General features: G+C 39.1%; 1 protein-coding gene across 1 annotated transcript; it reads left to right on the top strand.

The window, feature by feature from the left end:
* The first annotated feature begins 1,819 nt into the window (after positions 1 to 1,819).
* Positions 1,820 to 11,150, top strand: etaa1a (ETAA1 activator of ATR kinase a). Its single transcript, XM_079812714.1, has 6 exons — positions 1,820 to 2,106; positions 3,044 to 3,178; positions 3,254 to 3,327; positions 3,413 to 3,522; positions 8,307 to 9,889; positions 10,401 to 11,150. The coding sequence occupies exons 1-6, from the start codon at positions 1,971 to 1,973 to the stop codon at positions 10,520 to 10,522; spliced, it is 2,160 nt and encodes a 719-aa protein (XP_079668840.1). The 5' UTR covers positions 1,820 to 1,970; the 3' UTR covers positions 10,523 to 11,150.
* Positions 11,151 to 23,828: the final 12,678 nt, after the last annotated feature.

Genomic DNA, 23,828 nt, shown 5'->3' on the forward strand with positions numbered 1-23,828 from the left:
AGATACCAGTTTAAAATGCATGAAAATATATAGAGGCTATATTGCCTTTTAATTTTGGGGATTGCGGTCCCTCGCATGAGGATGGTCATATTTGGGATCCGTAGGATCTAAAAGATTGAAAATCCCTTTAAGGTGCAAGGCAAATCATTTTGCCTACCAGTTTGAATGGTAATTTATTTAACGTTATGAATCGTCCAACTTTCTGTTAACAAAATAGCTTTGGTATGACATCAAACGGATGTACATTTCCACTTAACCTCCGCGAGGTCGATCACGTGAGCCTTTAAATTTATGTCGAGCTCCTGCAGCTATTTCCTGTGTTACATTACCCTGAAATAACACTGAAGCTTTGCAGTGGTGCCGTCTACAAGCAAAAGCATTGCAAGAAACCAAAACATGAAACATTTAAATTCATTACTGAGTTGACACATTCGGTATTATGACATTTGGACAATGTAATCACTCAGTACACGGAAAACGGACCTGACAAGCTAAGATCACTATCAACCATTATTTGGACACAGTTAATTTCAGAAACACACACGCACACACGCACACACACACACACACACACACACACACACACACACACACACACACACACACACACACACACACACACACACACACACACACACACACATACAAACAAGTTGTGTTTCCATGATTTAAATGGACTCTCCATAGACGTAATGTTTTTTTATACTGTACACACACACACACACACACACACACACACTGTATTACCCCTAAACCTACCGATTTATTTTACATTAGCAAAAAACATAATTTAGTCTGATTTATCAGCGGTTTTCCTCACAAGGACCAAAAATGTCCCCACAAGGACAAGGATTTTGGATATTGCCATCTTTGTGGGGACATGTTGTCCCCATAATGTAGGGTTTACCTGAACCACACACATCACACACACACACACACACACACACACACACACACACACACACACACACAATGAGTTATGACTGTTGAGTACAGTCTACAGTTACTGACCTTCACTGACACAAACGGACACTGAAAGCCATGCAGTCTCTAGATTTTGTCAGTATGGTGATGAATAGCCTATACTCACAACACAAGGTCATAAAATTGAGTAGTTAAGTTGTCACTGGTGTAAAATCATATCAATAATAAATGAGTAGATCTCCCTCAAGCAACGTAAGAAGTTTTTTGTCATATTTTTGATGGCAGTGGTTTTCAGCACATTGTTAATGCAGCTTTATTGTAGTAAAACTAAGTGGAAGTGTAATAATATTTTGAAATAAGCTATAGGCTAGTTGCCATAATGTAGGCATAATATAGAAACAAGGCTTTTGCAAATTCTGCATGGGGAAGATCCCATGAATTCCTATTAAAAAGACTGGATTGCGCTCGCAAAATAAAATCGCAGAACTAGGGTAGCCTATGTGTATTATTTACAGAACCATATTATTTGAAGGAAGATTTAATTTGTATTATTATTAGCCTATTATTGGTGTTGTTGCGTCGTCATGATCATGAAAACCACTGTAAAACACTGACGTCTTGGCTCATTACCTGAATAACTAATTTTATTAGACCTTGTTTAATGTTAAGAAAACGAAATGTAGCCTACATTTTAAAACTGCATTTCACGTGAAACAGCCGCTCTGCACTCATAAGCACCATATACTAAACTATTAGTGTTTATAGATTTTTCAGCTATTTAATTATTGCATTATACAGCTATGTTGTCAATATTTGTTTTTGTTAAAGCGCAGATTGTATGCGCCGATGTTGCGTAGCAGCTACGCACATCTGATGTCCTCGAGCACATTTCCGCAATGAATCCTGGGAGGAACTGCGTCTTTGGCGGAACTTTTGAACAGTTTATACAAATCAATCCAGGCTCACGATGGCAACGAAAAGCAGAATTAAAATAACGCCAACTCGGTGAAATATTGCGCTGTAGACACACTGAATAATCCAACAGCATGGAGGGCAGAGGCAGTCAGGAACAGCGCGAGCGAGCTGAAATCTCCAAACTGACGCAGATGAAGTCGAAAGTAAACAGATTGAAACGGAGCCCGAAAGCAGCGACACTGAACCCCGGGCAGATCCGCAACACAGGTACCAAATCACCCGAAAAACTGACATTATGTTACAATAATGGCCTTTATGTCGCATCTAACTCATTCGTGGAAGCACCAGCCTTTTCTATGAATGTTATATTGTTTATTCACGTCGGAAAGGATCTGCTTAACGTTCGTCATTCCTGTTGTGTAACTTAACGTTACTTGCTACGTTTTGTAACTTAACATTTTGAATTTGTGTTGTAATTTAATAAACATTTGAATAAAATAGTAGACCAAACTTTTAAGAAAAATGCTTCTGGTCAGGCGGAGACCTCAACTTGATGATTTACATTATGTTTACATTTTATTTTTATTGACATTTTATCGAGTAACGTTAGGTCCATCACCCTTGAAAAAAGTAATCTAAGGGATTACTCTTAATTTTTCTGTAATTTAATTACAGTTACTTCTGATATAATTGCATTAAATGCTGTATATACTATATAACTATTCTATATAAAAACAATAGTGGATTTAACATCAAACTGTAATGTTAAAATGTATGTTTTTAATGTAACCTTCTCCCTTTACACACTTGGTCAGTTCAAGAATAATTTATGTAATTGTATATTGTTTATTTGATATAATTTAAAAGAGGAGGCTCATGTCTATATCCTTGTATTGTTCAACTGGTCGAGGTTGATATGGGATTTAGAAAGTAATAAGTAATCCAATGCTTTTTAGAGAGAGTAACGTTAATTAGTATAGTAATCTAGTTACACTTTTGAAGATGTACGTTAACTAGTAGCTAGTAATTAATAACTTTTTTTAGAGTAACACTGGTCTATATGATGGGGGCATGAAAAAGGTAAGTTAGCATAGTAAGAAAGTCCCACATATAAAAGCGCAGTAAAGTTTTTAGTTTCTGCATTAGGTGATTTAATATTGCATTCCATGTTTCTTTACTAAAGTTGAATGTCTGTGTTTTATAGCAGAGTTTAAAACACCTACACGTCCAGCAAGAGGCCAGTTCAGAAGACTGATAGCTGACGACTCTCCCAGCAACGATCCTGACTCCCATCAAGATATTATATGGGATACGACATCTCCGTCACCCGTTCGACATGGTAATAATAATGTCTATTGAAATTCTTCTTTAAACATGGAGTATCAAAGCATGACAGAAGTGTATTTATTTTCAGGTCGTGGACAAAGGAGAGCTACAAATGTCCGAGTGGTGGATATATCGGACATTGCCAATCGGATCGCTCCAAAGGTTTGCTGGAGGAGCATGAACTACCACAGTGCTTGTGCTTTCAGTTCAGGATGTCTCTAGTGTGTTGTCATTTCTTTGTTTATAGAATGGAAGACTAGAAGAAGCGGACTCATCTTTACAGCAGTGGATTGGAGATAGTGCCATTCCCTGCACGCCAGAAGTACGACAACCCAAAGCCAAGCACGTGTCGACAAAGTAAGCCACTGTTCTGTAGGAGATTCTCTAGGCATGTCACAATTCGGTCCGGTTCCCAAACCATTTCACTTTTCTGTTTTTTTCTAACTTCTAACTTCTCCAAAACAAGCAAATAGTCAAAGCAACACATGACAAGCAATAAACTAAATATGTGACCCATGCTGGCAAAATGATCCACATTCTCTATTAAATAAACCTTCAAAATGATGTATGATTTGTTGGAATCAGATGAAAAATTACTGAGCTTCACATGTTTGAAGTCAATAGTCAATAAAGTTAATTTTGAGAAAAATCGAGGTTCACCTAGCAACCATACCTTAAAATCTCTGTTAATACCACCACATTTTACAAACACCAAGTCAAAACCAAATATCTATAGGAAAACTATATATTCAACTTTTTTCCCATGATACCACAATTGTTTGATTAACATTAATGAACATTTATTCATTAAGACCTACTGTACCACACCGATCTTATAAAATGTTACACACAATTTTTCCCCCACAGTTAACCAAACATTCACATAAGGCATAACCAATAATGTGAATATTCGCCTAGACAGATATTTTGAAATATGTAATTCTGTGTATATCGGGATTGTGAGCTGAAGCGTCTTTTTGCGCACATGTGTCAGATCTCTGTCAGCGCGAGTAAGATCAGCATGAGTTTGAAAATCACATTTCATCAGTTCCGAATTCGCTATGAATATTCACAAAGTTGGAAAGCTGCGCTTTAAAACGATACCAAATGTGTGCTGATGAGACGCGCCAGATGTCGAGAAGTGAGTAGAAAAAAACTGCACATTTCATGGACAAATGAAAGGTACTCCTCTGAAAACGCACAAATAAAGATACTTTTAGATGTTTAATTGCTATTTTGGGATCGCTAGATGAGGGCTTAATGAACTTATTTTAACTCATTTTCATCATTAACATTTTTCACTTGTTTTGGCTGTAGTTCGTAATTATCCTGTGCGCATTCCGGCTCCTTTAGCAAGCACACATATGTTTTCAGTATCTAAAGCCGTGTTCCCAATGTACGATTTTGGCGGTCTGAGACAAATGTTGAGAATCCTGTGTTTGCCGAGCGCCGATTAATGACCTTTGCGATCCAATTTGACCTCAGATTAAATTCTGGCAGTGTCAGAAGATCTGACGCACAGTCCTGCGGTGTGACTTCTCATATGACAACCGTCAAATCAACAACCAATAGGAGCGCCAAACCTGATGACACATCCACACACATCGTCGTGAATTCCATTCAAAAAGTGAAACTTGTATATTATATTCATTCATTACGCACAGACTGATATATTTCAAATGTTTATTTCTTTTCATTTTGATGATTATAACTGACAACTAAGGAAAATCCCAAATTCAGTATCTCAGAAAATTGGAATATTGCTTAAGACCAATGCAAAGAAAGTATTTTTAGAAATCTTGGCCTGAAAAACTGAAAAGTATGAGCATGTACAGCACTCAATACTTAGTTGGGGCTCCTTTTGCCTGAATTACTGCAGCAATGCGGCGTGGCATGGAGTCGATCCGTTTGGCACTGCTCAGGTGTTATGAGAGCCCAGGTTGCTCTGATAGTGGCCTTCAGCTCTTCTACATTGTTGGGTCTGGCATATCGCATCTTCCTCTTCACAATACCCATAGATTTTCTATGTGGTTAAGGTCAGGCGAGTTTGCTGGCCAATTAAGAACAGGGATACCATGGTCCTTAAACCAGATACTGGTTGCTTTGGCACTGTGTGCAGGTGCCAAGTCCTGTTGGAAAATGAAATCTGCATCTCCATAAAGTTGGTCTGCAGCAGAAAGCATGAAGTGCTCTAAAACTTTCTGGTATACGGCTGCGTTGACCTTGGACCTCAGAAAACACAGTGGACCAACACCAGCAGATGACATGGCACCCCAAACCATCACTGACTGTGGAAACTTTACACTGGACCTCAAGCAACGTGGACTGTGTGCCTCTCCTCTCTTCCTCCAGTCTCTGGGACCCAAAGGAAATGCAAAATTTACTTTCATCAGAGAACATAACTATGGATCACCACTCAGCAGCAGTCCAGTCCTTTTTATGTCTTTAGCCCAGGCGAGACACTTCTGACGCTGTCTGTTGTTCAAGAGTGGCTTGAAACCCATGTCTTGCATACGTCTGTGTGTAGTGGTTCTTGAAGCACTGACTCCAGCTGCAGTCCACTCTTTGTGAATCTCCCCCACATTTTTGAATGGGTTTTGTTTCACAATCCTCTCCAGGGTGCGGTTATCCCTATTGCTTGTACACTTTTTTTCTACCACATCTTTTCCTTCCCTTCGCCCCTCTATTAATGTGCTTGGACACAGAGCTCTGTGAACAGCCAGCCTCTTTTGCAATGACCTTTTGTGTCTTGCCCTCCTCGTGCAAGGTGTCAATGGTCGTCTTTTGGACAACTGTCAAGTCAGCAGTTTTCCCCATGATTGTGTAGCCTACAGAAATAGACTGAGAGACCATTTAAAGGCCTTTGCAGGGGGTTTGAGTTAATTATCTGATTAGAGTGTGGCACCAGATGTCTTCAATATTGAACCTTTTCACAATATTCCAATTTTCTGAGATACTGAATTTGGGATTTTCCTTAGTTGTCAGTTATAATCATCAAAATTAAAAGAAATAAACATTTGAAATATATCAGTCTGTGTGTAATGAATGAATATAATATACAAGTTTCACTTTTTGAATGGAATTAGTGAAATAAATCAACTTTTTGATGATATTCTAATTATATGACCAGCACGTGTGTGTGTATATGTGTATATATATATATATATATTAGGGGTGTAACGATTCGTTTTAACAACGATTCGATTCGTATCACGATTTGAGGTTGTCGATACGATTCAAGGACGATTTTGGTTCATTTAGAACGATACGATCCGAAACGATTCAGTGACTTGAAATCGATTCAGTAACTTTTTAGCCAAAAATTGTGTGACTGAAATAAATATCTGGATACTGGTCAGTGCAGGTGAAGTTTCCTAGATTCCTGTTGTTTCTTGTAAGGGAATCAGGTATCAATTAATTATGGATATAAACAAACAAGTAAACAACAATTAATGGCAAATTCAAATTTTATTTGAATAAAGTGCAACCAACAGTTTAGGTTGAATTAACAGGAAGATAACCTTTTCTGCTCTCATTTTCAATATTCAATACATTTTCAATAAAAGCACAGTAAGTGCAGCCAACATTTCAACAGTAGGTTAACCTGCTACTTCTGCTTTTGTTATCCAACATAATAATATTACAATATTAATATCAAAAATAAAGTGCAACTAACTTCTCTTCAGGTTTAATTAATAGTAGGTTTACCTGCTACTTTTGCTGTTGTTTTTCAACATTAAAATAATACAAATACAATATTAATATCAAAAATAAAGTGCAACCAACATTTCTTCAGTTTGAATAAACTGGCTGAACCTGCTACTACTCTCAGTTTAATAAACAAACAATATTTAACAAAAGATAAAATGTAACCAACTACTCTTCAATGACTCTACATATTTCTTTTTCAAAAATATCAACATGATCTGACCGCAGAACACTTCTCTGTGCGTTCACTATGTCTCCAGCAGTACTAAAAACTCTCTCTGCTGGCACACTGGTGCTGGAATGCACAGGTAACATTTAGCAAGGGTTGAAAGTACAGGTAACACGTTACTAACTTAGCTCTTTCTCCTGGTGACTTGATAATTTCTCGCTGGTTGGCTTCTCCTCTGCCATACGCCATGCTGTTTTGTTTTCTTAGCGCTGCTGCTGGTGCGTGCGTTGCGATGATGTCACAGATAGGCAGACTGAATCGAGTAACGTTTAACGCCTTTATCATTAAAAGTGCTAAGAAAAAACATCCATTTAAAGTCTGACGTGCTTAAATCCAATGCGTTATTTCCTATGATCGATACAATCGATTGATTACCTTTTAAAACGATGTTAGATCGATATATGTCGTCCGGAAGGCCAACTTGCCGAGCACAGATCGATGTAGTTAGATCGTAGGAAAATAAATCGATACATCGATGTAGTAGATGAATCGTTACACCCCTAATATATATATATATATATGACATACGTTGCCCTAATAAAATTTTTTAATTCCGTCACATTTCTTAAGTGCGAAACATAAAACACACGAGCCAACTCAATGAATATGACACGTGATAGAAGATTTGATTAGACAAACCGTTTTCTTGTATGTCAGCATAAACAGACATCGCTATATCCGGGTTCTAGAGCAGCATAAACAGACATAAAAGACACAGCAGAATCGCGTTAATTTAGGAATAAGATCGCGCGGGTGTTTGAACCGAGATTGCGATCTTTTATTGATTAATCGTGCAGCTCTACTTTATATGTGTGATATATCACAGCAACTATGTATAATGTAGCTAATCTTGCTGTCAATTCAATGGAAAAATTGTTTATATATTAAATAACTATGTGGTAATGCATATCTTTTGAATTATATAGTGATTAAATACTTTATAAATTAAATGTACCTTGTTAAATTGTTTTTGTTTTTGTTTTATGTTTTATAATATTATAAAAAAAATTGTAATTGTAATAATTTTATTATAGTATTTTCTCTTTTTATTTGGAACTTGATAGACAATCCAGAAGATCTAATTATTTGTGATTTATATTGTGCTTCGCAATACTATAATGCAGCAAGGTGTGATGTATTATCATATGAATGCATTTAGTCATTGTCCATATTCACCTAAATTCTGCTGTTTTGTTTGTCGCAGGCAGAGCACTGTAGAAGATCTAATGCGGCTGGCGAAGCGCTTCGACTTCAACATGAGGCAAGATGAAGCTCAAGAACAGAGCTCGGATGCACCCGGTTCAAATAATTCTGTGAAGCAAGAGCCGCAACATGGGGACCGATTCACAACAGCTCACAACGGTTCTGCCATCAAGAGTGCTGCTCTAGAACCCAATGGCAGGAAACCCGTTGATGAAAGGGGGGATAATCAGGAGATGGACGATGATCTTGATTTCCTTTTTGATGGGCCGACTCAGCAGCTCAGCGGCCGTCTCAGTCAGGCATCGAATTTTCATACTCAGGGTATCCGTGAGAGAAATTTTGTGAAAGCCTGTGATTCACAAAAAGGTTCTTCGTTCTGTACGGCAGCAAACAGTGACAGTAAACAAGTTATCAATGCTGATGATTTTGATGACGACTGGAACAGCGACGGTTTACTTGATGACTCGCTGCTATTGGAGATGACGCAAAACCCAGATCTGTTTGCTGCACCACAGTATAGTTCAACACAAAAACAAACTCACAAGAACCAAAGTGGAATGGCAAACAAACCACAAGAAGCTAAAAATGATGTTAAATGTGGCACATTTCAAGGGCAGAAGGCGAAAAGCGAACAAACTTTTCAGCTGGACTGTCGGATAGAGGCGAAGCCTTGTGGAGGGTTGCCTAGAGTTGGAAACCACAAGGAGAATAATTGCACAAATCAGGTTAAAGCTTTGCCAGTTGCTCCAAGTTGCTTTAAAGCCAATCAGATCCAGCAATATCAGCACAAAACACAAGTACAACAGCATCAGGTTATTCAAAATTCATCTAAACTCAACATTGTTTCCTCAACGCGGCATTTCCATTCAAACGCCAAAGAGATGCTGCCGTCCACCGGCCTCAGTACTATAAAACCCCTTCATTCAAAGCCGCCCAGCACGCACCACAATCCAAACTCTGGAGGTATTCAACCAAGAGAAGAGGATGCCGTCACAGGCCAAGATGGCTTCAGTGATGTTTTAGATGAAGACTTGGACTCCTTTTTTGCGTCTGATGACATCTGGGATGACGGAGTCGAGGACGATGATCTGTTTTGTGAGGCGTGTGATAATCTTGAGGTATCTGGCAAGTCTGAAACCCCAGTCACAAACGGCCAACACAACACCACAAAAGCACCACAAGACAAACTGAATGAAGCAGCTAGTCAGCAAACTGTATTTGCTCATCCTTATCCACCCAAAAGGCCGGCCGTTAATGTTTCCATGTCCAGTGCAAACACATCAGCGTCTCTGTACGGGCAGAAAGCTCATGCTGTGAATTCTGGGCCTACTGGACTCGGCTCTAATGTGTCATGTGACGCAACGAGGCCATCTGGCCCCTCAAGTAATGGAGCGTATAAATTCAAACAGGTGAGCAGCTCCTCTGTGGTGGGACATGGGACCTGTGCTGCTGCTGCCCCCACACGGCAGGGTCACGAGAGGGGCGTGCTGGCCGTCCTCCAATCAGATGTGAGAATATCAGACAGTCATCAGTTCAAAAAGCCATACAGCGACTCGTTCAGATCTACGCCTGGCCTCACCAAGGGTACATGCTCTTTGTTTCATTGTGGTTTCTAAGTAAAATACTAGGTAGAAAAAATCTAGGTAGATGTAATCGAGAATATTTTCCACACTATTTTTCACTAAATGAGCAAAAGGGCTTATATTTAGTCTTTTTTAAATATATAATCAATAGTAATAATAAACAATATTTACTGTCACTAGGTCGCTAATTTTTACAGAATAATCATATATTAGTTGACCATTGTGACCAGCTGTTCGTGTTCGTTCACAGTGAGTTAATTATTGTTAACAAATACAACTTTTGATTTGAATAATGTATTAGTAAATGTTGAAATTAACATGAACAAATATTAATAAATGCGAGGCAGTTAATTATAAGTTCATGTTAAGTAATGTTAACCAATTACACCTATTGTAAAAGGTTACCAAAAATATTTTAATTGAATGTTTATTTAATCAAAAACCCTTAATATCTGGCTTGTCTGTTTAATTCCAAACTGAAGTGTTGCTTTAATCGGTGTGTTTTTCTGTAGATGTGTGTAAGTCTGGAGCTGGGATGTGCAGTGATGCCGAGATCGAGAGGAAGAAGCAGCAGGCTATGGAGAGGCGGAGACTCAAGATGCTGGCCAATCACAGCCTCCGAGCTCCTGTCTGATTACTATGGAGATGTACAACAAAACAGGCCTGCAGAGTTCTATGTCTATATACAGAGTTGCACTGTGTCTACATAACAACTAAAGCTGTTCCCATTGTAAGCAAGACATCTTTGCAGTTTCATGGATCTAATTTTCCTGCATCATGCCGCTGTCGGAACCATGGCTTCTGTTGCTTTAAAGGCCATTCTTACGTGTAGAACATTTAAATACCGATCTATGGTCAGATGTTTTGCCATCTAACGTTTCCGTTTGGGCATCAGAGTTCCTAGATCAACATTTTTTTGCTAAACATGTATGATGACGTTCTCAATAGATCCCCATTGGTTACTAGAAAATCAGGAGTAGCTGCCTTTCGTTCACTTCAGTCACTTTTATGCAATTTGTTTGTTTCTAAGTAAATTGTATAATAAATATTTTCCTTCAATCTTTATTTTAAATTCTTAAAGTAACTCTTGTTCAGTTTATAATGAAGAAGACATTTTAAAAATGTTGGTTGATTTTACTGTCTCTGAGTCCTTGTGTTAAAATAAGAAGCCCAGAATAATAAAGTGACTTTAAGTAAGTGATGTACAGTATTTATTGAGTTGGAACTGTCAATGTAATTAAGGCAATATTAAATAATTTACTAATATCCTGTATTTTTTATCTACTGTATATGTTTAGTTTGAGGTGTCGAGTCGCATCAAGAGCAGCAGATTGATTTGGCCACACTGACACTTCATCATAATGCATTTATTTCAGGCTCCCAGTCGAGGAACAGTCATTTTGGAAATTTGATACTGGAATTTCCTGGGGCCTATACCATGAAGCCGGTTTAGCTGGCTAGCCAGATATGTTTAAGCTTAGTTTGTGCCAATCCTGGGTTTTAGGTACCATTAAAGTGGTTTGGCTTTTAGCTGTGTTCATCTCCATAGTAACTTACGCTCCATGGCTAACCAGCTCCAGGGCAGGTTATGTTCTGGATAAGAGATCTCAAACTGAAATTGGACCAATCAGCTGTGAGCAAAGTGACACGCCTCTGATGCAATAAAGTCACTCCCCCTGTTTCTACTCCAATTTAAAGGTCACGACAGAGCAAATGGTTTTTAAAGACTAAAGCGTCTGGCTTTTAACAATGCTTATTTATAATAATAATACTTTTGAATGATTTAGATATCATTTATGTGATTATTATACCCTTAATCAATTACACATCATTTTAGTTAATCATTAAATAGGCATTTTGTTAAAATTAATATAAATAGCCTATATAAAGGTCATACAAATAAGCTTTAAAATCAATAAATAAAGCTATAAAAATGTAGCCTGACGTAGTCATACTCAATTCTAGTCAGAATATGAGTCTGATGCTGCTCCGCTGGGCTGTGATTATGGGGCGTGTTTCAACCAAACCAGGAAAGACCTCAATTGGATAGACCTACAACCAATCAGAGCAACGGAGCGACGCATAACGTTAGTCAAATGTCAACAGAACTCAACTGCACTGTGTTGCCAAGTCCACGGGATGAAGCGACCCCAATTATGTGATATACAGACCCAGGCATGCGATTTTTAGCTGCCAGCCCTCCTAAATAATACATATTTTACCCCTCAAATGACTTTTTTCCCGGAGAACCCCCCCTGGAGAGCTATTGGGCTTGTTTTTGGCTAGTTTTGAGGAACGTTAGCAATTGACCTATCGGTAAGCCCCTCCCCTCGAACGCAGATGAGCCAATGGCAGTTGAGTATCAGTTGCGCTGGGACCGGAACTCGGACGTCTTTAGGTGTCAGCGCCATAGAGATGCATTGGAAAATCCGAAGCTCTCATCGGTTTGATGGTGTTTATGCTACAAAAATGCTAAATGTCGTGCCTGAGGAACTGCAACACTGAGTTTCTGTTTGTCAAACTCTCGTTAAGTTACGATTAAAGTCCCTGCTAACATACAACTGTAATAACTACACGAAGGTCTACATTTCAATGCATCTCCATATTAAACTGGTTATATGTAAATTAATTTAATTTTAGATATGTTTAAAGGTCCCATGGCATGAAATTTTCATTTTATGAGGTATTTCAACATTAATATGAGTTCCCCTAGCCTGAATATTGTCCCCAAGTGGATAGAAATGTTGATCGGTGTAAAACCGAGTTCTGGCTGTCTTTCTCTGCCTTTGAGAAAATGACAGGCCAGACGAGCCAATGCTGAAGTCTCCTGGTTTGACGTCCAAGCAGGAGCGGTTTCCTCCCTTTCCTCCGCCCAGAGAATCTGGCACGCCCATGCAAACGCTATATTATTGTCCTCGGCTTGTGAACGAGTGAACACTGGCAGTTTCTCAGTGTTTGGATGTACAAATGAAAACAGACGTCTTTTTTCAGTTCCTTCTGATCTGTGATCAGTGATTTCTTATGTGTAGCTAATTGTTTATTATTCGTGCACACACTGCGGCTTCTCTCTCTCCAGACAGAACGGTGTTTTCGTGTTTTCTATCTTGTGAGTCAGTGTTTTTGTACGTCCTCGTCGCATCTATCTGTTCTTAAATGTGCATACAGTCGGGAGTTTCTGCTCAACATCGGCAGAGCCACATCTTTAGAGATAAACCTCATGCACGCCAAAGCTCGGCCTTCAACATCCCCGACCCCCAGTACTGCATCTGGCCCACAGCGGAGGCACCAAACGCGGCGTGAGATTAAGCAGAAGGAGGGTAAGCGTGAGGGTATCCGGCTAGGCTAGCCAGCTTTCCCCACAATAAACTGGATTACATTCGATTACTGCTGTTGTGTCTTTGTTTGCGCTGTGTAAGTTACTCAATGCGCGTCACTGGCGCTTTTCATATGATTGGAAATTATCTAGAAATAATGCTTTAATCAAACTTACTAACTTGTTCATCTCGCTGTAATGGTACATTACTACCCCTTACCAACTACTTACCAACACGATCATCATTTCTGAGAGAAATAGTAAAGGTGAATGCATATATGAACAAGTTCTCCATTTAGGATTAGAACAAACTCAACCCAAGCGCCTTTGATGACGTGGATGATTACGTTACTGTTTATCATCTGTCCATCATCGTCTAAAGCCCGCCCTGATGATTTCATTGGTCCGAACAGTTTCTGTTCGGGCATAATTACTTCTCTACTGATCAAGTCCAGACCGAACTGTAAAAATGTTGTGGGCGGGGCTAAGTTCGGCTGGCATCCAGGCTAATAAAAATTACTATGTGAGCTTAAATGTTAAATTCTCTCTATATATCAACTAAACTAACTTTTACTTGCATTGACGTAGTAAGATTTTTCTTTCTTTCATAGACAGCTCTTTTCTTCTTACTGTATACATTTGTTTAAATTCTTAATTTTTTTCTGTCATGTAATATTCTGCAGAAGAGAGAAATTAAATCTCACTGCTTCTCTCACTAAAAGTAGCTCTGTTTCACTGATCCACAGCCTGTGATTGGCCGTTCACTGCTGATGTCACAGCTAAACTCCTAAACTCAGGATCAAAGCCTGAGTTGACAGAGAAAGCCGATGATCAGCGTCATGGGACCAACAAAGCCTGAATAGATTGATTTGGTTTTGTCAACTCAAAACTAATCCTTTAACCCTGAGTTTGTTAAACTACCATCATGGTATAGGCCCCTGGCGATTTCTGGTTGCATAAACTGCTAAGACTAGTCTTACAAGTTAGTCATCCAACTTTTTTTTCTTTAAAATTGTTCGTACATTGGTCTAATTTGATGCCGAAAAGTAAGACTGATAACCCCTAACTAACTGCTAATTGGTCATAGACCCCCTGTGGTGAAAATCAAGGTTTTGATGTTGTTTATATGTCTATGTGGTGTTTAATATGCTTTAAGACAAACCATGTGCAAATTCATAAGTTAACAGCATTTTTGTGTATTTTCTATTAAAACTGCAGTGAACCAAAGACAGTCTCAAAAACACGGTTTGAAATCCCAGGTGTTTCTGACGTCACAAACTACCATGTAACCAATCAGGTCAATGTTTGGGCGGGGCTTTAGCATATCATTAACTATGATCTGACGCAGGGGAGTCTCAAGGGAAGCCAGGTTATCTCCGTATTTTTCTGTTATGAAAAATTGGATACATTTAGCAATAGCAGGGGCCTGTACCATGATGGTAGTTTAACAAACTCAGGGTTACAGGATTAGTTTCAAGTTGACAAAACCAAATCAATCTATTCAGGCTTTGTTGGTCCCATGACGCTGATCATCGGCTTTCTTTGTCAACTCAGGCTTTGATCCTGAGTTTAGGAGTTTAGCTGTGACATCAGCAGTGAACAGCCAATCACAGGCTGTGGATCAGTAAAACTGAGAATCACTTCTCGCGAGAGAAGCAGCGAGATTCATTTCTCTCTTCTGCAGAATATTACATGACTGAAAAATATTAAGAGTTTAAATAAATTTACACAGTAAGAAGAAAAGAGCTGTCTATGAAAAATGACAACTTAAATAAAAATCTTATACGTCAATGCAAGTTAAAGTTATGAAATTAGTTTAGTTGAAATATAGAGAGAATTGAACATTTAAGCTCACGTGTTAATTTTTATAGCTTTATTTATTGATTTTAAAGCTTATTTGTATGACCTTTATATAGGCTAATTTAATGATTGATTAACTAAAATGATGTGTAATTGATTAAGGGTATAATAATTACATAAATGATATCTAAAACATTCAAAAGTATTATTATTATAAATAAGCATTGTTAAAAGCCAGACGCTTTAGTCTTTAAAAACCATTTGCTCTGTCGTGACCTTTAAATTGGAGTAGAAACAGGGGGAGTGACTTTATTGCATCAGAGGCGTGTCACTTTGCTCACAGCTGATTGGTCCAATTTCAGTTTGAGATCTCTAATCCAGAACATAACCTGCCCTGGAGCTGGTTAGCCATGGAGTGTAAGTTACTATGGAGATGAACACAGCTAAAAGCCAAACCACTTTAATGGTACCTAAAACCCAGGATTGGCACAAACTAAGCTTAAAGGGTTAGTTCACCCAAAAATGAAAATTCTGTCATTAATTACTTACCTTCATGTCGTTCGACACCCGTAAGACCTCCGTTCATCTTCGGAACACAAATGAAGATATTTTAGTTGAAATCTGATGGCTCTGAAAGTCCTCCATTGGCTCAATGGCACTTTACACTCTCAAGACCCTTAAAAGGTACCAAAGACGTCGTTACAAAGTCCATCTCACTACAGTGGTTCTACAATAACTATGAATCGGCGAGAATAGTTTTTGTGCGCAAAAAAACCCTAAATAACGACTTACATAGTTATGATGATTTCAAAACACGGCCTCATGAAGCTTCGAAGCGTTATGAATCAGAGAGTCAATTCAGCGGTTTGAATCACCAAATTTCAGCAGTTTGGCGGTTTGACACGCGATCCGAATCATGATTCAACTCACTGATTCATAACGCTTCGAAGCTTCATGATGCCGTGTTTTGACATCGTCATCACTATATTAGTCTTTATTTAGGGTTTTTTTGCGCACAAAAACTATTCTCGCCGATTCATAAAGTTATTTTAGAACCACTGTAGTGAGATGGACTTTGTAACGACGTCTTTAGTACCTTTTAAGGGTCTTGAGAGTGTAAAGTGCCATTGTGTCAATGGAGGCCTTTCAGAGCCATCAGATTTCAACTAAAATATCTTCATTTGTGTTCCGAAGATGAACGGAGGTCTTACGGGTGTCCAACGACATGAGGGTAAGTAATTAATGACAGAATTTTCTTTTTTGGGTGAACTAACCCTTTAAAGGTAGGGTAGGCAATTTCAGAATGGCTAGCAATAGCAAGCTAGCTTTGAGAGCATGAGATCCCACCCTCCCTTCAGAGCGTCTCCAAAGCCACGCCTAAAACACATGAACGCACATAGAAGGGATTCACTAACAAAGCTTCACGAGAGACGCGTTAAATTACCTCATGTCTCAGAGCTCATAACATTACAATAATAACGAACGTAAACAACTTACAGACTTTTACCACTTGACTGCTGCGGATTCATTTAGCCGTAGATAGTGTTGACATAGAAATGCAGAAATCTGAGGACGTGAACAGCTCTGGGTAGAACGGGTGAAACTGCGCCTGAAAATAGTCCCCAGCACGCTCTCTGTGCAAGCAGGTTGACACGTTAGTTATGTTGATGGAAGTTAGCCTATTTTCAGGTGCTGTGTAATATCACTGCGCAGCTGCACTCATGGTACGGCTCAAAGTTCCTTGATTATTACGCTGGAATGAGAGAATAGTTCCTAGCAATATCGGCCTAGAAAATCACAACTTTTCATTTTCCGCTGGTCTTAGTACACGATGTAACTATACACATCACAACATGTAAATAGGAAAATGTTGGCGTTATTTTGTCTCTTATTGAGCAGTAGGCTAGCTGGAGCCATTTACCTCCAGTGTTTGTGCTAAGCTAGGCTAGCGGTGGGTGCGTCAGACAGAGTTATGGCACGCACGGAGATGAGAATGGCATGTATGGACTTATCTAACTCTGGTGGATACGGGGAATAAGATAAAGTCGGTGTGTTCCTTTAAGTACAAACTTGCAGGTGAACAGGTTTAAGAGTGTGTTAGGCCTCTCAGTTGGGCTGTTCCTCATCATTAGCTCTCTGACACCTGTCTGACGCCGCTGTCCTCGGACACCTGCGGCACACATGAGTGCTCCTGAAAGTCGAGTCTTGTTATCAGCCTGCCGGTGTGTAACTGTAGCTAGCACACAGAACTATGAAAAGCCCCCGCGGCCCGGGGATGCGGTTTCACCTGACCAGCCGAGCGTCCAGGCACTTACCTGGACCGTGTGTTGTCTGAACTCTGATGAGGACAGCATGAATGGAGCGTTCTGGCGAGCTTCATGTCGTACATGCAGAGATTAGTGTGTGTTTTGATATGGGGCTGACCTGAGGATTACATAGCTGAAGTCAAAGGTCTACATCTATGCTTCATTAACCACTAGTTCCCTAACAAGTACACACATTAGGTGGATGTGACTGCTGTTAAAGCTGAAAAATGTCTCCTTTTACACCAGTTCGGTGGCTTGTCACAGTGTTGAGGGATTTTGAATGACATCATCGTCATGGAAAACCTGGACATTTTACAGTTGTGATTCCCAAGCCTGAAAACGTAACAACGATTTACAACCTTTTTTTTAAAGTCTATTTTCTGACTGGACTGACTGTGATTTGTGAGTGTAATCTTTAATCAATAATACATTATTGGTAAAAGTCATGGAAATTCATTGGTCAGAACAGCTTTATATGTTTTGACTATATTTTTTGATATATTAAAATAATATTACTAATATAACTTGTTTTATGGTAAACATTACGTAAATTAATTATATTTATTCCCATTTTTTAATTTATCATATATGTTAATTATAAAATAGGATATTAGAATAAACATAAATTCCTTCAAATACGAACAAGTTTTTACAACAATCAGGCATAACATTATGACCTACTAATATTGTGTTGGTCCCCCTTTTGCTGCCAAAACAGCCCTGACCCGTCGAGGCATGGACTCCACTAGACCCCTGAAGGTGTGCTGTGGTATCTGGCACCAAGATGTTAGCAGCAGATCCTTTAAGTCCTGTAAGTTGTGAGGTGGGGCCTCCATGGATCGGACTTGTTTGTTCAGCACATCCCACAGCTGCTCGATTGGATTGAGATCTGGGGAATTTGGAGGCCAAGTCAACACCTCAAACTCGTTGTGCTCCTCAAACCATTCCTGGACAATTTTTGCTTCATGTCAGGAGCATTATCTGCTGAAAGAGCCACAGCCACCAGGGAATACCGTTTCCATGAAAGGGTGTACCTGGTCTGCAACAATTCTTAGGTAGGTGGTACGTGTTAAAGTAACATCCACCGCCGGCTTGCCTTCTACCCATAGTGCACCTGGTGCCATGTGTTCTCCAGGTAAGCGATGCACACACACCCGGCCATCCACGTGATGTAGAAGAAAACGTGATTCATTAGACCAGGCCGCCTTCTTCCATTGCTCCGTGGTCCAGTTCTGATGCTCACGTGCCACTGACGCTTTCCTAGACTGGTCTGTGGCTATGCCGCCCCATACACATCAAACTGTGATGCTCTGTGTATTCTGACACCTTTCTATCAGAACCAGCATTAACTTCTTGAGCAATTTGAGCTCCAGTAGCTCGTCTGTTTGATCGGACCACACGGGCCAGCCTTCGCTCCCCACGTGCATCAATGAGCCTTGGCCGCCCATGAGCCTGTCTCCGGTTCTCCACTGTTCCTTCCTTGGAGCACTTTTGATAGAGACTGACCACTGCAGACCGGGAACATCCCATAAGAGCTGCAGTTTTGGAGATGCTCTGACCCAGTCGTCTAGCCGTCACAATTTGGCCCTTGTCAAACTCACTCAAATCCTTACGCTTGCCCATTTTTCCTGCTTCTAACACATCAAACTCTGAGAACAAAATGTTCACTTGCTGCCTAATATATCCCACCCACTAACAGGTGCCGTGATGAAGAGAGAATCAGTGTTATTCACTTCACATAATGAAGTATGCCTGATCGGTGTAAATGGGTCATTCCTGGGATTCAGTAATATTTCAACTTGGATTTTTTAAAACTACATATAATTAATTTTCTAAATACCCCACATCATTAGGCACATATCAAACCTCCAACAAATTATATTTTCCCACTTCAGGCATTAAAGACCTTTTATTATTTTTATTTATTTTATTCTCAACCCCGTAACGGACTAAACGGAATTGGTTTAAAAAAGATTTTACACAAAACTTGCTGCAAAACAAACATTTACCTACTGCTCATGTGTTTCTCAGAACAATTAACAAATGTAACATTTATGATAATTTTCACATTTTAATGGGACTGAAGTTGTTGTGAAATTGTATCTGTGGTCTCTTTATTTTTGTTAAAAAAAAAATCTCAATTTAGATGTTTAACTAAAACCACAATTTTTATTGTGTTAGTCCTTAACATTTCAGGTGGTAATCAGCAAGAAATGCCTTAAGTTTTATTGGTCCCTATTTTTTCACCCAAAAGAATAGTTGAGAATAGTGTGACAGGGGTTGAAGACTGTATAACAAGTTTGAAGGGAGACATTGCCTTCAATTTTATCTTTTTAGTATCTCTATTGTGCCATTCTTTCTGGGTCAACATATCTGCATAGACAACAGTCTTTCTGCTGCTGATGTTGCTGCCATTTCTGACATAGGACGCTTGACAATATTTAAGTGGACACATTAACATCAAATATTCTATTTTTGATTATATTGACTATAATGACTATACATTTTTTTAATTAAAATGATTAATGAATGAAGTGAAAAACTCAACCCTGAAACAATGAGAAATATATACCTATGTGTGACGGGGTTGAGTGTGTAGTGTAGGCGAGTAGAATATACACTCACCTAAAGGATTATTAGGAACACCTGTTCAATTTCTCATTAATGCAATTATCTAATCAACCAATCACATGGCAGTTGCTTCAATGCATTTAGGGGTGTGGTCCTGGTCAAGACAATCTCCTGAACTCCAAACTGAATGTCAGAATGGGAAAGAAAGGGGATTTAAGCAATTTTGAGCGTGGCATGGTTGTTGGTGCCAGACGGGCCGGTCTGAGTATTTCACAATCTGCTCAGTTACTGGGATTTTCACGCACAACCATTTCTAGGGTTTACAAAGAATGGTGTGAAAAGGGAAAATCATCCAGTATGCGGCAGTCCTGTGGGCGAAAATGCCTTGTTGATGCTAGAGGTCAGAGGAGAATGGGCCGACTGATTCAAGCTGATAGAAGAGCAACTTTGACTGAAATAACCACTTGTTACAACCGAGGTATGCAGCAAAGCATTTGTGAAGCCACAACACACACAACCTTGAGGCGGATGGGCTACAACAGCAGAAGACCCCACCGGGTACCACTCATCTCCACTACAAATAGGAAAAAGAGGCTACAATTTGCACGAGCTCACCAAACTTGGACAGTTGAAGACTGGAAAAATGTTCCCTGGTCTGATGAGTCTCGATTTCTGTTGAGACATTCAGATGGTAGAGTCAGAATTTGGCATAAACAGAATGAGAACATGGATCCATCATGCCTTGTTACCACTGTGCAGGCTGGTGGTGGTGGTGTAATGGTGTGGGGGATGTTTTCTTGGCACACTTTAGGCCCCTTAGTGCCAATTGGGCATCGTTTAAATGCCACGGCCTACCTGAGCATTGTTTCTGACCATGTCCATCCCTTTATGACCACCATGTGCCCATCCTCTGATGGCTACTTCCAGCAGGATAATGCACCATGTCACAAAGCTCCAATCATTTCAAATTGGTTTCGTGAACATGACAATGAGTTCACTGAACTAAAATGGCCCCCACAGTCACCAGATCTCAACCCAATAGAGCATCTTTGGGATGTGGTGGAACGGGAGCTTCGTGCCCTGGATGTGCATCCCACAAATCTCCATCAACTGCAAGATGCTATCCTATCAATATGGGCCAAGATTTCTAAAGAATGCTTTCAGCACCTTGTTGAATCAATGCCACGTAGAATTAAGGCAGTTCTGAAGGTGAAAGGGGGTCAAACACAGTATTAGTATGTGTTCCTAATAATCCTTTAGGTGAGTGTATATGGCAGCAATGAAATACACTTATGGATTAAAATACAATTTTGAAATTTTCTTAATTTTATGTGATGGGGTTAAGTTGTTAAGCTTGACAGTACACTCCCTGACTATAATACACCTCAAAAATATAAATAAAAATTAGGACACTACTTTCCTTCTTCTGCAGCAAGAGACCTGAATGATGTCATTTCTGGTAAATATGGGTGGAGTCTAAATTATTATAGGCAGAGAATGGTGGGCGTGACAGGGTTGAGTTCAGACTGAGGGACATAACTTTATAGTCTGTATTTTGAATTTTTTTTAAATCAAATATCTTGCTTTTTTGTTTAATTTTTTTTTTAAGTACAACTTACAATATAGTATAGTACACATTTTGTTAAATATTTTCTAAGTACAAATTCAGTGAAGTGCCTCTGGGACATGACAAAATGCTTAGTGTACGATAGAAATAAGACATTATTTTATGATACTTTTTAAAAAAAAATGTTTTATTCATTATACCACATGTATTGTGCAAAGCTTTTAACATTTGGTGAACCACCACTTTAAAAAAAGTCTTGGGGACTGAAATATTACCGAATCCCAGGAATGACCCATATAGGCCTATATGAATATTTATGTCATATATCTTTCCAGCACAAGCATAAACATAAAGTGTGAATATAAATTAAGTCAATAAATTCAAGTCAATTATAAAGTGACATTTTTATAATGATTATGCATATGTCATACTCTCAAATATCTGATTGGCTAAATATTGCTCTTCTTGATTTGCTTGAATGCCATTGTAATGTCTGGTCTGTTAGTGAGTCAGTCTTGTGAGTCGGTTCATTTCAAAGCATCTATGAACGGTTAATAGTGAATCGGTCTGAATTTGAGTTGTTTTTAAAAAACCTCATCATAAACGTCTTTAAAAAACATGGAAATTCACTGGTCAAATGTGTGGGAACCCATAGGAACACCTGCAAATGCTGTGTAAGAGACTGCACCACTTATCCCCGTATTGCATTTTGTCTGGCCTTCCTTCGCCAGCACATGGAGACGCAGAACAGGTTTAAACTGAAGCAACAGTATCCTCACTGTCCTTTTGTCTGCTCGATAAACATGCTTATCAGCAGCCTGTGTGCAGGAATAAAGTCACCCGAGAATACACCTGAACTCCAGCTGAACCCGCTCTCCTCTCTGCTTTACTCCGATTCTCTCACTTTCATCAATTATTCTCCTTCCCAATCAGTACGGACACCGATACAAAAATATCACTCGCTGTCCCAGACGCCGAGCCTGAGAAATGCCAACCTGTAAGACTATTGTCCTACTGGGGCACAGATTCTGGAAGTGGATCAGTGTCTCCTGGTGTGGGTGTGTGTGTGTATGCATGTGTGTGGGAAATAGCAGTGTGTGTGTGTGTGTGTGTGTGTGTGTGTGTGTGTGTGTGTGTGTGTGTGTGTGTGTGTGTGTGTGTGTGTGTGTGTGTGTGTGTGTGTGTGTGTGTGTGTGTGTGTGTGTGTGTGTGTGTGTGTGTGTGTGTGTGTAATTGATAGATGTTCTAATTTGTCTGTTGTGCTTCACCTGATGCTGACTGATAGGGCTGGTCTTGAATCTCTCCAGCAGAAAGATCCAGTACGGGACTCGGTTTCTGCAAGGAAAAAAATGACGTGTTGGAAAATGTCCGTTGTAAGTTTAGCCTATGGTTTAAATAAAGTGAATATTAGAAGCAGTTCAGGGTAGGAAAAAAATAATCTCTGTGAAAAAGTATGTGTAATACTCAAAATAATTTGTGTGTATTAACGTATGTATGTGTGTGTGTGTGTGTGTGTGTTTGGGTAGTGTGTGTATGCATGTATCCACGCATGCACAGGTCCAAGGGCTCTGTTTGCAAGCACACATACACATTTGCGAACACGAACACAATGAACATGCTCCTGAAAACTACATTTTTCTCTTATTTACAGTCTCTCCCATTCACTTTCAATGACCGGTTTGACCGGGAACATTACAAGTGTCTGTGCCATTTTGTACAAAATTAAAGCATTTCAAAATAAACGTCCTGGTTAAACATTAAAGTAGACTAGTGTGATCAACAGTGCACATTTTCTTCATATGTTATTGAATATTGTGAAAATGATTCATAAATAATGCTTGTTTTCACTCAAATAGATGAGGTGCCTACTCTCAGATAAATGAGGCCTACAATTAATCGTATGCAAAAAGAAACACAAAACCAGTCCTAAATGAAAGAAAACAAGCTGACAAAAAGATTGAGTCTAATATTTGGTGACAATGTAGCATAATGTGATATTTATAATACTTTTTTTTTTGAAGGCCGGTGTGATTTTGTGCTATTTTGTACAAAATAAAATAGCAAAGCAATTTCAAAGCAAATTTCCTGCTTAAACATTAACACATATTAGTGTGACTGCACAATAGTCATTAGGGTTTTGCATATCATATTTGTGGATATTTTTTAGTCAGTAATTTATATACTACAAAATGTGGTATCAGCATGTCCATTTATGATTTATGTAAAATGTAAGCTGGTCCTCTAAAGATTTAATTATAAAATAACAATTTTCTTAAAGACTGATCCTAACTTTTAAAGTCAGAAATATAAAAGGTAGATTGGTCTAATTTGAATCAGAAAAGTAATGTCTAACTACTAATTGGCCAAAGGCAGTTAACACTAG

Source organism: Gobio gobio (assembly GCF_949357685.1).
Source record: "Gobio gobio genome assembly, chromosome: 3".
In the NCBI taxonomy this organism is placed as follows: Eukaryota; Metazoa; Chordata; class Actinopteri; order Cypriniformes; family Gobionidae; genus Gobio; species Gobio gobio.